We start from the raw sequence: 15,558 nt of genomic DNA on the forward strand, positions 1-15,558 counted from the left end.
AAATTGGCAGTTAAGAAATTATCAAAGATCCTAATAAGAACCCACTCTAACATGAAATATACTTAACTTTAAATTTCACAACCTGTAACTTTCATGTAAAAATCCAGCTAACAGCACTGACCCATGCTAAAGAAAGAAAAAGAAATTTCAATCTCCTATCAAGTGAGCAAGTAAATAGAATATGAATAGGAACATTTTCTTCTTAGCGCCAACATGCAAATTTATGAAAACAAGACAAAGTTCCCATTAAAAGGCTGTTAACTAAGAGAATAAGAAAGCAGAAAATATACGGACATTCAGACCATCCATTTGATCCTCTGTCCAGGAAACATCTGGCTCTTAGAAACCTCCTTCCAAGTCAAAATAAACAGGTCAAACTCAGGGGCCTTACCTTGACTATCTGAATTCCCATCGAGTCATCATCAGGATTACTCCTTTCATTGAAAGTGAAACGCATGGTTTTGTCCCAATCAATAGCTATACTGTGCAAATACTGATCTGCCAAAGTCAACCAAACCTAAAATATTTAAGAGATATTAAGAGATAAAGAAGAATATTAAGAGATAAAGAAGAATCCTAAAGTAAAATATTAAGAGATAAAGAAAAATCCTAAAGTAAAATATATAATTTCACCTTTATTTATTAAAAAAAAATAGTTATTGCAGCTAACAAGAAAATGGGAATAGATCCACATGTAGAAATCAACTTTTCATTGAAATGTTTGCTATACTGAATTGCACCAATTAGGGACTTTCATTTATTCTTTCCATTAATATTTGTTGAGCTTCTATTATGCACTAAGCAATGATTCAGCCATTAGGGAGGGATACTGTTAAGGAAACAAAAAGTTTTTTCAACTCTTACCTCAGTTCACTGGATTAGCTATACTATCTTCTGAGCTTATTATACTTGGCTTGGAATCACTCTCTGTATTTGGACATTCATGAAAAATGGGTCTTTTTTCACCATGGAGCAGCCTCTGCCTTTAAATCATCCCTCAATCTCTCTCTCACACACAAAACTGACAGATGGGGTCCCATAATGAATAACTTTTTTTTAAAAGAGTCACTGGATATTTTTATTCCTTTGATGACTTTATTCCAAAAAGCTGTTTCTGTAAGAAATAGGGGAACCCCCAATGTTCAAACTCTAAAAGTATTAAAACTAGGTTTGTACTGAGGGTTGCTGGAGGGGAGGAGGGTGGGAAGGATGGGGTGGCCAGGTGATGGACATTGGGGAGGGTTTGTGCTGTGGATTGTGTAAGACTGATGAATCACAGACCTGTACCTCTGAAACAAATAATACATGATATGTTACTTTTTTTAAAAAAGACTAGATTTGTAAATCAATATATTAAGAAAGCACTTCAAGTTTTGGTATTTGAACATAATTTAGCAGGAGGAAGACTGATCAATATCACCAGCCAGATTTTTCTCCCAAGCATCAGAATCACATACCTTATATTCAATCTAACAGGAATTCATGTCCACTTAGCCTTCAAAATACATCTAGACTCTGACCCCTTTTCTCCATCTCCACTATGGCAACCCTGATCCACCTCTTGCCTGAATTACCCAAATCTTCCACTGATCTCCCTGCTTCCGCCCTTGTCCTTCATATTATCAAGCCAGAGAGGTCCATTTAAAATATGTTTTATCATGTTACTCCACAGCTCAAAACTTCCCAATGCTTCCCATCTGAGACTGGGCAAAGGTCTTACGGCAGTCTCTAATGTCTACATGACCTGCCAACTCCTGACCCCCATCACATTTACCTCTATGACCCTCTCTCCAAATGCTTTCCCCTTGGTTCACTGTTCTCAGCACCCCCAGTGCCTTCCTAGTGCTTGCATACTCCTGAGACAATCGTGGGAGGGTGCTTCCTATTTGGAGTGCTTGTCCCCCAGGTAGCTCCCCTCACCACCAAAAGGGCCCTATTCAAATTTTACCTTGCTATTTAAAATGCCACCTCCTTATCTCCATTCCCCCACCCCCAGGGCTCTCCTTTCTTTCTCTGCTTTATTTTTATGCACGGCACTTATCATCATCTGACATACTTTATATTGTATGCATTGTAAACTCCGTGAGGAGGAAAATTTGGGTCTGTTTTTTCTTAATCCTCCCACTCCTGTATCCTCAGAACCTGGAACAGTACTTGGCATAGAATCAATAATCAATAAATACTTACTAGATGAATAAATCATGAAGAGAGACAGCCTTCAAATTACTAAATCTAGAATGTTCTTTTGGACATTTCAGACATTTTAAAGAGGAACAGAGTGCCGATCCTTTTGTATTTTAGCCCTCTGAATCCTCCTTACCTTTCTCCTCCATTCCTTTGGTATACCTGTTGACAGCCTGGCAACTGCCTTCAGAGCATCATACCACTAGGAACACAGAAAAAACATTGGCAAAGTGATAATATTGACCTGGATAAGCACTTTTCAATCTTTTTCCTATTTTGACATCCAGAAAGTATGAGAAAATTTGTATAGCACACTGAGGTAAACAGAGCTTCTTTCAGCCAGACTCCAAGGCCTGCCCACCCCCCACCTGAAGTCCTCTTAAGACACCTGAGACTCACATCCACACACAATGGCTGGGAAGCTCTAGTTCAGAAACAAAAACATGTATTATGGATTCAAAATAATAGATACTCCGTTTTTAAAAATTTTTTTCACACCTAGCAAGTACAAAACTCACACACATAGCAAGTACAAAATTTTTCGTTGCAGGTATAAACACAGGCCATTTATAAGCTCCTAAGTTAATTTATCTATAATTTTAAAAACTGACGTGCCTTATGTGTAGTAAAGTATATGTTAGTTTTCCTACTTTGAGAATATACCCTGTGTGCCTTGTAGATTCCCCCAAGTAAGAGTATTTTCAATAACCAAAAATAGTTACCTGCTGAAAACCATTTTGACCTAAAGATGGCTCAAGAGTGAACTTCAACTTTGTATCAACTCCTAAAAGAAAAATATAAAACTGTTATTTTGGAAGAAAATACCAAGTTAGACCAAAAATAAAAGTAAAAATTAACCTGATTCTACTGAATCATCATAAATTTTTAGAACATATATTTTTTGCTAAATTTTAGTGAATTTTGTTAAAATAGAAGGTAACAATATTGATTTTCTAAAATAGAAAAATACCCTGTGGCCACTAGAATGAAGCTTATCACATAGAATGGTGGCTTCCACAGCTGTCTGGAGTAGTAAAAAAAAAAAAAAAAAAATGACACCAAAGACTTGGAGGGAGAGGGAGAGAATCTTATGCAGGCTCCATGCCCACAGCAGAGCCCAGGCAGGGCTGGATCTCAGGACCATGAGATCATGACTTGGGCCGAAACCAAGAGTCCATGGCTTAACCCATTGGGTCACCCAGGAGCCCAATTCTTTATCTTTTTTTTTTTAATGTTTTTTCTTTATTTATCTGACAGAGATCACAAGTAGGCAGAGAGGCAGGCAGAGAGAGAGGAGGAAGCAGGCTCCCTGCAGAGCAGAGAGCCCGATGTGGGGCTCGATCCCAGGACCCTGGGATCATGACCTGAGCCAAAGGCAGAGGCTCAACCCACTGAGCCATCCAGGTGCCCCCCAATTCTTTATCTTTAAAAAGAGGGTAATAATATCTATCTAAGTAGACTAAGTGTTGTGATGATTAACTATAAATCACCTAGCACAGTATAATTTATATTTATGAAATTTAGGAAGATAATTCTCTACTTATAGAATTTGTTTTCTAATATATGCATGAACTAAATCTATGTAGGAAACCTCGGTGAAATATTAAAAGTTATGAAAATAATGTCACTGCCTTCTCACTTGTGGAATAATCCACGTTAACAATCTTATTCAGAGATTTTCATGTATCTTAAAATTCTGTCATAATACACTTGCTCATTGAAGATAAAACAGTTGGTATGTTTAATCATAGACTACAAGCTAAAAATATAACTGAGCTAATTCCAAGTTGTCTATAACTTTAAATAAACTTCTTTGATTCCAGTCCCAAATCTAAGGAAGAAGAGAAAATAAATAGGAGAATGTATCAAGACAATGTGCTTATAATATACAAAGACAATAAGAAATATTCATATTGGGCTCTTATTCAGAATCCCATGTTAGATGTATGTGCTGTTGTTCCTGAAGGAAATTACATGACAATTTTAATTCCCATGTTTATTTTATTAAAAATAATATCAGGGATGCCTGGTGGCTCAGTCTTTAAACGTCTGCCTTCGGCTCAGGTCATGAACCTAAGGTCCTGGGATCCAGCCCAGTGTCAGGCTCCCTGATCAATGGGGAGTCCGCTTCTCCCTTTCCCTCTGCCCCTCCCCCACTGTTGGTGCTTTCTCTCTCTCTCTCTCTCTCTCTCTCTCTCTCATTTGCTCTCAAATAAAACAAAATCTTTAAAAAATAATAATAAAATCAAATCTGAAAGTGTTTTTTTTTCTACAATTTCAAAATCAACTAAATCATATTTCAAGTCATTTTTTAAAGATTATTACTTAAAAGTTCAAGGATCAAGATATATCAAACATTATTAACAGAATTTCAGTTTTAAAATTTATGATTCTCATTTATGACAATATGTTTCCTTCTAAGATGTTGACTGCAGATTAGGCATACTGAAAACCTCCTGACACCTTCCACTGCTTAGGAGTTGGTATGTAGATAGAAACTATCTTCAGAATTTAGAATTACAATAATAAAGTAGACTAGTGGACTCAAGAAATATACGATTTACCCAAGCCCATGACAGTGTGCAGATGCCCTTCTTGGAAGTCCTAGAAGAGTACTGTGAATTCAAGACTTGGGTCCTAGATTTCTAAAGTCAAGCTGTGTTACAGAATCCCAGGCATCCAGTCAATGCCCTGATATGTCTTTTCAGAGCTTCAGGACCACAAGCATATTCTGCCTGAAAAGATTTCCTTCCCCAAGGGAAGTACCCCCCTCAAATTCTAATCTCTCTGAGATGATTTAAATGAAGTCCTGCTTCGATGGTGCAGAGCAATGACACAATGGCCACATGATTGCCTCCAGCTGGGGCGAATGATTTAAGGCACTATGAGAAACACACTTCGTTGTAAGGTTGCTGTCCAGATGCGGAGTGCTGAACGGAGGAGCATGTCGTCATGACTTTTGCTTTATTGTAACAAAGGCAAGAAAATTCCGCCCGCGCAGTTATTTCAACCGACCTAAAATCTCTGGATTCCCTGACGGTATGACCGAATATGCTCCCTTGCTTTTTCAGAGCACCTGCTGGGCATCAGGTGCTGAAAACCGGCTGGGGTTAGTCTAAACCACAACTATTTTCTCACGATCTAAAATGAGTCACAGGACTTAACTGGAATTGATCATTCACCACCTGCATGCGATAGCTGAAATCAGGTCATTTTCCCTCTTTTCTTCTAACTGAGTAAGGGAGGGGAGAAGGTTTATGTTTCATCTGATAGTCACGGCTGTTCCGGATTCAGAAATACAAAACACTTTTAACGTGGGAAGAAGATTTTTTTAAGGGTAAAGGAAGATGGTGAATAAATACTACAGTCTCTGCAATTAGACACTTCCTTGGGGAGAAAAACAAAGAAACCACAAGGTTCGTAAAGGCAGTCAAGCGTTCCACCTTTTGGGGTTCCGCGCCTCGTCATATTCTCTCCAGCAGCCTCAGGATAGCAGGTTCCCGATGGCGCTGGGAGGCAGGGGCTCGGGGAGGACAAAGTCGTCTGGCACCCCGCTGGGGCGACGCTGGGGACAAGCGAGCAGCGCTTAGCACCGATGAGAGTGCAGCTGGCTCCCTCTGCGGCCACCCCTTGCAGAAAGCTCTCTGCCCCAGGCGTCCGCGCCACTGCCGGGCCCATAAAACCCCAGGGAGGGATACTGGGCGGTGGAGCAGACGCGGAGTTATGCAGTCTAGAGAAACAGGGATATGTAAACACAAGCTAGCAGCATAAAGGGCCTAGCCTAGCAAGCAAGGCGAGCTCCCGGACTTTGGCTCTAAGAAAGAATCTCCACTTGCAAGAGTGTTTCCAACCCGTTCCCCACACGGACACACAAATTAAAGGCTCCAGGCGAGCTGGCCCTGGCACTCACGCCGCACAGATCCTCAGGAAAATGCCCCCAATTTTTCCTTCGCAGCCGCTGCCTTCCCGTCCGTCCCCAAGTATCAAACCTGTGCCTTTCTCCACCTCACGCACCTCTTTCAAGATCTGGCTTTCTGTGAGCCGAGAGCACAATTGGTTGCGCGGCCTCTGGTGGCCCGGGTAGCCGCGGACACTTCCCCACCACGCGCACAGGGCCGAGCGCGCCGCTCGCCCGAAGCTCCCGGCACAAATAGGGCTAGACTGCGCACAGGCCGCGGGGTCGGGACCCGCCGGCAGCATCGGGTCCTCCCAGCCTTGGGAGGCCGCTGCCCGCACCCAGGCCTTCGCCCGCGCTCTTCCCTCCCAGACAGACCCAGCCCCGCCTGCGCCAAGCCGCGGTACCCTGCACCCCGCGGCCCGCAAGCGCTCCCCGGCCTAGGCGGAGTCCAACTGAGGCAGAGGCATCAGTTCCGGGGCGCCACGCTACTTTCCAGTGCCCCATCTGCAGCCCCGGGTCCTCACCCGGCTCCAGGGTGCAGAGCAGCCGGGGCGCGGTCCGAGAAATGCAGCTGCGCTTTTTGAGCACATTGCTCAGGATGGTACCCACGCCGCCGCCGCCGCCGCCGCCACCTTGCCGCTTCAGGCATCTCCCTCCGCGCCTCAGGGAGCCGGTCAGCTTGTCCTGCCGCATTCAAGAGCGCTCCGGGCTCCGGCGAGGCCGCCGTCCGCCTGGGTCCCCGCTACCCCGCCGGCGTAGCGGCTTCGCGCGCGGAACTTGGCGAGTCCGCTTAGCCGAGGGGCCCTCCGGAGCAGCGAGAGTGCGGCCGGCGCTCGACGGTCGAAGGGACCTGCGGGGCACCGCAGAAGCCACCGAGCGCGGAGCGGTCGGCAGGCATCTGCAGTGCGGAGCCTGCACGGCTGAGGCAGGAGACAGCTTGGGGCGGGGAAGAGGGCGGGAGCGAGCGAGCGCGCGGGAGACGAAGGCGGCGCTCCCGCCCCCAATCCCGGCATCACTGTGCGCAGGCGGGGCGGCCCTAGCTCCCCAACGCCCGGCGGGCTCCTGGCATCTGCGCCCGGGAGCCGGGAGCCGCAGAGCTGCGGAGCCTGGAAACCCCGGGGCCCGGGAGCCTGGGAACTGGAGAGCTGCCAGGGGAACAACTGCGCCCAGGGACCCGAAGCAGCCGGAGATTGCTGTGCTCTTCCCAAGATCTGGGAGGAGCTGGAGAGGGGCACCAAAGAGGGCAAGTCTCAGGTGCAGAATATCAGAGAGATGCAAGAGTCCACCTAACCAAACAGCGTCAGAAGAGACTGCGGCCCGAAGGATGAATCTGGCAGTGTGGCAGAGAAGCTGGCAGATGGTGAAGCACAAGCTTGATCCCAAATTGTGTTAAACTCCTAGCAGCTTAGATAGGCATGGGAAGCACGTAAAAAATAATAATAATGGTTCTTTCTCTTGGAAGAATAGCCTTTAAGAAAAAAGTGTTCACATTTAAAAGCAGCGTTTTTTGGTTGTTTTTTGTTTTTTTAAGTGCTTCCTCCTCTCTCCAGCCGGAGATTAAGTAGTTTAGAACTATTAACTATCACTACTGTTTAAAAAAAAAAAAAAAAAAAAAGTCATCCTTTTTTTTTTTAAGTTTTATTCATTTATTTGACAGAGAGAGAGAGAGAGAGACAGAGATCACAAGCAGGCAGAGAGGCAGGCAGAGGCAGAGAGAGAAGCAGGCTCCCCGCTGAGCAAGGAGCCCGATGTGGGGCTCGATCCCAGGACCCTGATCATGACCTGAGCTGAAGGCAGCGGCTTAACCCACTAAGCCACCCAGGCACCCCTAAAAAAAAAGTCATTCTTAAACCATGACATTAACCAATTGAATATTAATCATAAAAATGAATGAGGAATAAGGAAAGAGAGGATGTGGAAGGAAATAGAGACATCTGTATTTGCTAATATTTAGAAAAGGAACACTACATGGATAAACCAAAACTAAAAGATATTTATATGGGAGGGAACAGTGTGGAATAAAGAGGAATGGAAAACTGAGAGGTCTTCTGGATGTACCTTACATAGTTTGACTCTGGAATAACATATTAATAAAAAGAAAAAATGAAAATGAATGGGAAAAAATGAACCTAACTGAATATCCTGTTGATGGCACAAGAATACAGGAAAAAAATTAGTAAGTTGCTTTAGAATACAGTATTATGACTGTACATCAATGGTGGTATATATTCCAACAGCAAATTGAGCTCCAAAGAAATCTTAAATGTCAACAAGTAGCATTATTGTTATTTGATATTGCTTTCTTTTAATTCTTATGTATACTATGGGATAAAGCAAATAATTGTTACTGTCAAAAGGGACCAAGATCTGTTCAGTGTGACAGGAAATACAAGTATACAAAGAAATTAGGGGTTTTTAAATCCTGCAATATTATATTAAATTGGAAATACTAGTATGAACTCTTTTTTTTAATGTCTCGAGACATGTGTCAAATGTCTTTAATTTTTTTTTAGGATTTTATTTATTTGAGAGGAGAGAGAGAGGGAGAGAGCGAGCCTAGGTGGGGGTAGAGGCTGAGGAGAGGGAGAAGCAGACTCTCCACTGAGCAGGGAGCCCTACGACAAGGGGTGGAAGGAGGCTCCATCCCAGAACCCAGGATCATGACCTGAGCTGAATGCAGCTGCTTAATGGACTGAGCCACCCAGGTGCCCCCCCTTTTTTTCCCCAAAAATACATACACAGTTGATCCTTGAACAAGAAACAGAGGAGTTGGGGGGTCAACCTTCCTCCCTCCCCTCCCACAGTGGAAAATTTGCAAATAAATTCTGACCTAATAGCCTACTATTCACCAGAACCCTTACCAATAACTAAACAGCCAATTAACTCATATCTGGATGGGGCACCTGGCTGGCTCAGTTGGTAGAGCATGCAACCCTTGGTCTCGGGGTCCTGAGTTCCATGTTGAATATAGAGCTTACTTTAAAAAAAATTAATTCCTGAAGTGCCTGGGTGGCTCAGTCAGTTGAGTGGGGACCCTTGATTTTGGCTCAGGTGATGACCTCATGGTCCTAGGATCTGCCAGGCAGTGTTGGAAGTCTGCGCTGAGTTCAGAATATGCTTCATATTCTCCCTCCTTCTCCCTCTCCCTCCACCTCTGTCCCTCCCCCAGCCAACAAGCTCTGTAAAATAAATAAATAAAATCTTTTTAAAAATTAATTCCTATGCAAACTTTTGGGGCACCTGTCTGGCTCAGTCAGTAAAGTATGTGACTCTTGATCTCTGGGTTGTGAGTTCGAGCCCCACACTGGGTGTAGACAGTTACTTAAAAATAAAAAATTAAAAAAATACTTTGGTGTGTTTTATGTATTAAATATGTATTCTTACAATAAAGCTAGAGAAAAATTTTAATCATACAGAAAATGTATTTACAGTACTTCTTGAAAAAAATCCACTTATAAATGAACACAGTTCAAGCCCATGTTGTTCAAAGGTCAGGTATATCCCCTGAGTACAGTTAAAACTAATGAACACCTACAGCACCCAGGTGGTGGTCTCTAAAAACTATTCCCCACTGAAAAGAATCAGGGCTTCTTTGAAATCTGACTGATTGTAGGACTAAGCCTGAAAAAAGTATAAGATGAGCCTAAATCATTTTTGATAAGCTAAGGAAGTATGGAAGTGCTCCAAGACTAATGGCGTCATGTCAAAAGGACGTAAGGGCTACATGAATAGACTACTATTAGCCAACGATGGACAATTTTGAGCCTCAAAAACAATGGCTGCTATTGATTGAAAAGTATTGAATATTTATTAAATGCATTCCTAGTGAGACTCTACAAGAGCTGGAAAAGCAGTCATTCTTAATGACTCCGGCAGACTTATTTGGTAAGAAGTACGTTCTGGGCTTTGTGAAGTAGCCCCAGAATTTGAGGACAATGTCAGAAGTGACACAACTCTAAGCATGAAATGAACATTTCATATGTAAGAATCTGTTAAGATGAGATTGTTAACCTACAAAAGTAAACGCGGCTCAGACAGGGTTTGAGCTCCTCAGTTACGCCTGCCCCACCAGAGGAAAAGTCCTTTGAAAAGGCAATACTCTGCCTCATCACTTAAGAAGATGAAGTCATTGTTTAACCTGGTCATGATTAACTGTTTGGCTTAGATTTCCCAACATTTTACACCAAGCTTGGGTACAAAAATCTATCCTTCATCAGCCTGATGATTTCATAGTTTCAGTCCATGTTCATTTCTTTAGCTTTCTCTTAATTTTAATAAAATTAAATTGATGTCTGTTGACTATTCCAGCCTATCTCAGCTGTGCTGATAAAAATAACAGAAAGTTAATGATGTTCGGCTTTGGCCAATTTTTTAGAGGGCACCCCAGGCCCCTGGGGGTGAAGATGGTGATTAATGGCCAGAATAAAAGGAAGGGAACTGGAAGGAGAGGGAAAATCCAAGAAAACAAGCTGGTGTGTGCATGCACCGTCTCGTCTTCCACAGTTCTCATCTGCTCAAACCTTTGAGGGTTTTGTGTTCTCTTTTAACAAGGGAAGCTATTCACACTCCGATTCCAGCACTGGGCCAGCAGGAAAGACAGCCTAAGCAGCCAAGAGGAGGAGCAATGGGCGCTGCTCTACAACATTGCCTCTGGAGTGGAAAGGACATTCAGCTCCCACAGCTGGCTGACATACACCGCGCAGATCATCCCCCTTCCTCTGGCTCAGATTCCATGCTCACCAAGCAAACACCAAATGTCATCTGACTTCCCCTAGATTTTGCTGCAAAGAAGAGAATGTTTGGACCCATTAACAGCACAGTCAATACCCCTGAATCTGCTAATCTCTCAGGGAGCTGAGGAAATCAAATTTCTGGACTGCCAAAGCTGAATCTGGACCCCAGATTGCCAAGCCACCTAGATGTGTCATAGTTGACAAAAAGATCTCTCCTTGAAACTCTTCCTCAGTTACAATAGTTTTTTTGCCATTGGTAATGGGCGCTTGTTGATAAAAATTCCATTTTTACCTCAGATTCATCACAAGGAAAAACTGACTCTTTAAAAAGAAAATCTGTGGCGGGGGCAGGGAGGGGTGGGGCACCTGGGTGGCTCAGTGGGTTCGGCTCAGGTCATGATCTCAGGGTCCTGGGATCGAGTCCCGCATTGGGCTCTCTGCTCAGTGGGGAGCCTGCTTCCTCCTCTCTCTCTGTCTGCCTCTCTGCCTGCTTGTGATCTCTGTCAAATAAATAAGTAAAATCTTTAAAAAAAAATACTTTTAAAAAAAAGAAAGAAAGAAAGAAAGTTTCTGGGGTGCCTGGGTGGCTCAGACAGTTAAACATCTGATTCTTGACCTCAGCTTAGGTCTTGATCTCAGGGTTCTGAGCTCAAGCCCTCTACTGGGCTCCATGCTGGGTACAGAGCCTACTTAAAAAAAAGTTTCCTTGAAAACTTCCCATTCCCATTCTAAACTACACAGAAATGGAAAACAGAAAAAAAAATTTGAAAATTTCTATTATACCAATAAGTAGTGAGGGAATTAAGAAATATTATTTTGTTTACATTGGAGAGGAAAGCCAAGATTGCCAACTTTTATAGCAAACAGATAATTAAGCACTAAAATACAATGGTCTAAAAGCAGTCATGGAACAAACCTAGTATTAGGCTTATTGTATGACTCATAGTTTCTTATTCATGTCTGGAATATTGTTTTCTAGAAGCAAAAGATGTCACCTGAAGTCAGCTTGCAGCAGAAACAATGCCAGTATGGACTTTGCTTAAAGCTCTCGGGTGGTGAGATTTCCAGCCAAGGCCAACTTCACATCCCTCTTTACTAATTGAGTGATCTTTACTAATCAAATAACAGTGAATTCACACTTGGGCAAATTCTATCTTGGCCCAGTCCAGAGCACTTACTATTGAAGCTGAATTACAACTGAAGGCTCAGTGAACCCTTCACAAGGATTTTCCTTGCATTGCTGAAGGAACACCCTGCATGTCCCAGAGAGTCGAGTCCCTGTGGGCCATCCCCAAAGAGGGAAGTTCCTAGGTGGACCCAAGAAGTAGGGACCGCTGGGTTACCCCAGCACCTTCAGGCCTATGAGCTAGGAGTGAGGCTTCCTTGAGAGCAAACTCTCCCTTGAATGGGAGAAGGGGGAAGAAGTCAAAAGGAACGGAAAGCCCAACTTAAGGAAGAAAAGCTCTGTCCCCAGGAGCTTCCAGATGGAAATCAGGTCTGGGACTCCTGGATTTCCTAACGCTGCTATTTTTATTTCACAGTAAAATCTTAAAATAAAAAGAGCTTACGTGCCTATCTTCAGGGACTGCACAGAACAAGTGGTGACAAGTACCAAGAGAAAAGGCCCTGGAAGCCTGCTTTGAGGAGAGAGAAAAACCACAGGGAGCTGGCTTGGTCTGGGGAGATGGGCCTGGAGCTCATCCTCCCGGCAGCAGAGTCCCCGGCAGTTGTTCGTGACTGCACAGGTCTCTACAGGTAGGAAGAGGTCTGGGCAGAGAGCAGCTCTAGGGTGTCTCCCAGTGGGTAGAGAGTGGGCACGGTAGGGGTCTGGTGGCATAAAGCCACTAGTCTCCTCTCTGCTCGACCCACAGCTCTGGAAGGTCGGTGAGCAACTTCTGAATAGCAAAAATAACATCTCCCCTAAAGGGACGGTAACTGTGGCCAGAACTGTACAAAGGTGACCCTCTCCTCAGACCTCCCTTAAAGGAAGGCCGTAATAAGTAGTTCCCTCATCCTTATCCAGGATGAAGCCCACACGCTATGAGCTCATGGTGACAAGCTTCATAACCATTTTCCCCTCATGGAAGAGGCAGAGGAAGAAGCAGGAAGAAACTGAGGGGGAAGAGAAACCTTACAGTTATCTGACCCATCACCTTACATACATGGGAACATTTCCTTTTCTTTTTGTATGATTTCTCCCCTCAGTCATAAAAACTGATTTCTTTATTTAAATACAAGCATCCTTGGGGGGCTCTTGGGGAGCTCAGTAATTAAGCATCTGCCTTCAGCTCAGGTCATGATCCCAGGGGCCTGGGATCGAGCCCCACATCAATCAGGCTCCTTGCTCTGAGGGAGGCCTGCTTCTCCCTCTCCCACTCCCCCTGCTTGTGTTCCCTCTCTCGCTCTGTCTCTCTGTCAAATAAATACATAAAATCTTTTTTATAAATAAATAAATACAAGCATCCTTGAAGACCATCAGGTGTGGCTTTTGTATTTGGTTTACTTCAGAGAAAGGATTCTATCAAGCATGAAACAGAGAAGCTTTTAAATTCCAATACCAAATCAACTCAGCACCTCCTTCTATCTCGTAAGAGTCCCTGTTGATGCTTTCCCAAGGCCATTCCCTTTAATCAGATACTTTCAAGAACAAAACTCCTCACATTTCCCCCAAACGCACTGAAATATTTTGGATGAAGTATTTTAAGAATAATCCATTTTATCTACAGACCAGAAATTTTTAAATCACAAACTGATATAATAATTTAATTCACAAGGTGAGTGGAAGCCCATTTCAGGGTACCATACTGGAAATGTACTTAAAATCCTGCAGTCACATAGGTCCATATAACCTCAGATACACAGCCAACCCAAAATTTTAAAAACCATCATATTATTCCTCTTGGTCTGTTATTTTCTGTGAAGTATTTTCTTGCCTCAAAATAACTGAAACTGATGTAATACTACTTCAGGTAGGTTTATGTGGCTGATATAAAAACATCTTTCTATTTCTTTTGTTTATTTAGTTATTCATGAAATAAACATTTATTTGTCAATTGCTATTGGAAAGGCATTATGCTATGGTCTGTGGGAAATAAAAGTATGAATTTAGTACATTTTCTACCCACAAGAAACTTATAGTTTACTGAAGGAGAGACAAAGTGGATATTGATAAGACAGTGTGACAGGTTTCAATTATTACTATGAGAGGGCACCTGGGTGGCTCAGTCAGTTAAGCCTCTGACTCTTGATGTTAGCTCAGGTCATAATCTCAAGGTTTTGAGATTGAGCCTGAGTTGGGCTCCTCGCTAGACGTAGAATCTGCCTGGGATTCTCTCTCTCTCTCCCTCTGCCCCTCCCCTGCACTTGCTTGCTCTCTCCCTCTCTCTATCTCACAAAATAAAAAATAAAATAAAATACTCTGTGAGTATTTAAAATACTACATGAGTACTCGGAGGGGTAGCATTATCTTTACCTCCTCCTGAGGATTATATATTCCAATGTTTTCCTAGGCTTTGTTTCACTGAGCAATAATATTTCCACTGAAAATAAGTCAAGGACAAAGCTCATCTCTCCTCTTACAGTATGGTATTTGGCTCTTTGCTTCCACACCAAGAGCAGAACTGAAGACTTGCACCATTGCTTTAGAAGATGAAATCATGGTTCAAGCTAGTCATGATTAACATTTTGTGCCAAACCATCCTAAGATTCCTCTGATCCAGTCCAGGGATATGAAAGGAGAGGGTTTCTGATACCTATAGTTGTAAGTTAGTATGGCTGAGAAATATATGTTCAGAGAGAGGAGAAGGGTCATGCCTTGGAAAAGAACTTGTTTAACTTTGATGGTGAGGAGAGAGGAGTATGGGAAGGAGAGATCAGAATGGACATTAATGTTGGCTGGGAGGCTCAGATGACTCAGAGAAAAGATGCAGAATGTGCGGATGAATGAGGGAATGTGTGAAAGCAATCTCTGCACCTCCTACAGCTCTCCAAGAGGCAGTGTGGTGGGTCACAAAAGCACCACCACTGAAAGCAGGCAGATAAGGTTAGAATTCTAATGCCCACACTCACTGGCTCGATGTCCCTAGGGGAGATCATTAATTCTTGGGTTTCTGTTTCCTCACCTTTAGAACCAATGATACCAATTTGCGTTCTTGTGAAAATGCAATGGCGTGACAAGTGAAGAGTCTAGCACACAGTGATGCAGAGCCGGCATTCGATACATTTACTTTCGGTGTCCTTTTTTTCCTCGTACTTGTTGTTAGTGTTGCTACAGGATGAAGATTAGAATGGCTTGAGGGTGGTCCCTCCAGATGTCTGCCCAGCAAAGGACCCAGAACCGGATCCACAGGAGAGTCTGACTGACCAGAGCACCTCACTCAGGTCCTCTCCAGACGTTCCTCTTTTGCCTTCTTATCCTACTGCCCTCACCCACCCGCTAAGAATACTGAGATTAGCCTCATGTGTACTCCAAAGGACCAAATCAGAGTCACAGGGAGGCAGATAGCAGAATTAAAGAACGCTCTAACTGTACTAAAACATTGAGCCTCAGGAGGTCTTCAATGTCCTGTCCTTTACAGCTCCCAGGCTGCACACCCAGCACTCAGGAGTACCCTGGAAGGACATGGAAAATGAGGTAAGGCTCAACAATCAATACCGGTATAATAGCTTCAACTTAACTGATACTCAGATGCTATTATGCTGTAAGAAGTCCTCGATCCAATATGATTACCAACTGTGATGCAT

The 15,558-nt window shown here is 43.4% G+C and overlaps 1 protein-coding gene across 4 annotated transcripts in view; it reads right to left on the minus strand.

Moving 5' to 3' along the window:
* TBC1D30 (TBC1 domain family member 30) overlaps positions 1-15,558 on the minus strand; it is an 82,017-nt gene that overhangs the window by 33,089 nt on the left and 33,370 nt on the right. For 2 of the 4 annotated variants that reach the window (XM_082738296.1, XM_082738295.1), the window contains exons 3-5: positions 2,907-2,968; positions 2,321-2,386; positions 392-517 (exon numbers count right to left, since the gene is read on the minus strand). In XM_082738296.1, coding sequence (XP_082594422.1) covers positions 392-517; positions 2,321-2,386; positions 2,907-2,968 — 254 coding nt within the window. Of the gene's footprint in view, positions 1-391; positions 518-2,320; positions 2,387-2,906; positions 2,969-6,606; positions 7,253-15,558 lie in introns of those variants that run through there. The other 2 variants (XM_082738297.1, XM_082738298.1) reach the window with 2 other exon arrangements.

The sequence above is a fragment of the Mustela nivalis genome (genome assembly GCF_964662115.1).
Source record: "Mustela nivalis genome assembly, chromosome: 7".
Taxonomy (NCBI): Eukaryota; Metazoa; Chordata; class Mammalia; order Carnivora; family Mustelidae; genus Mustela; species Mustela nivalis.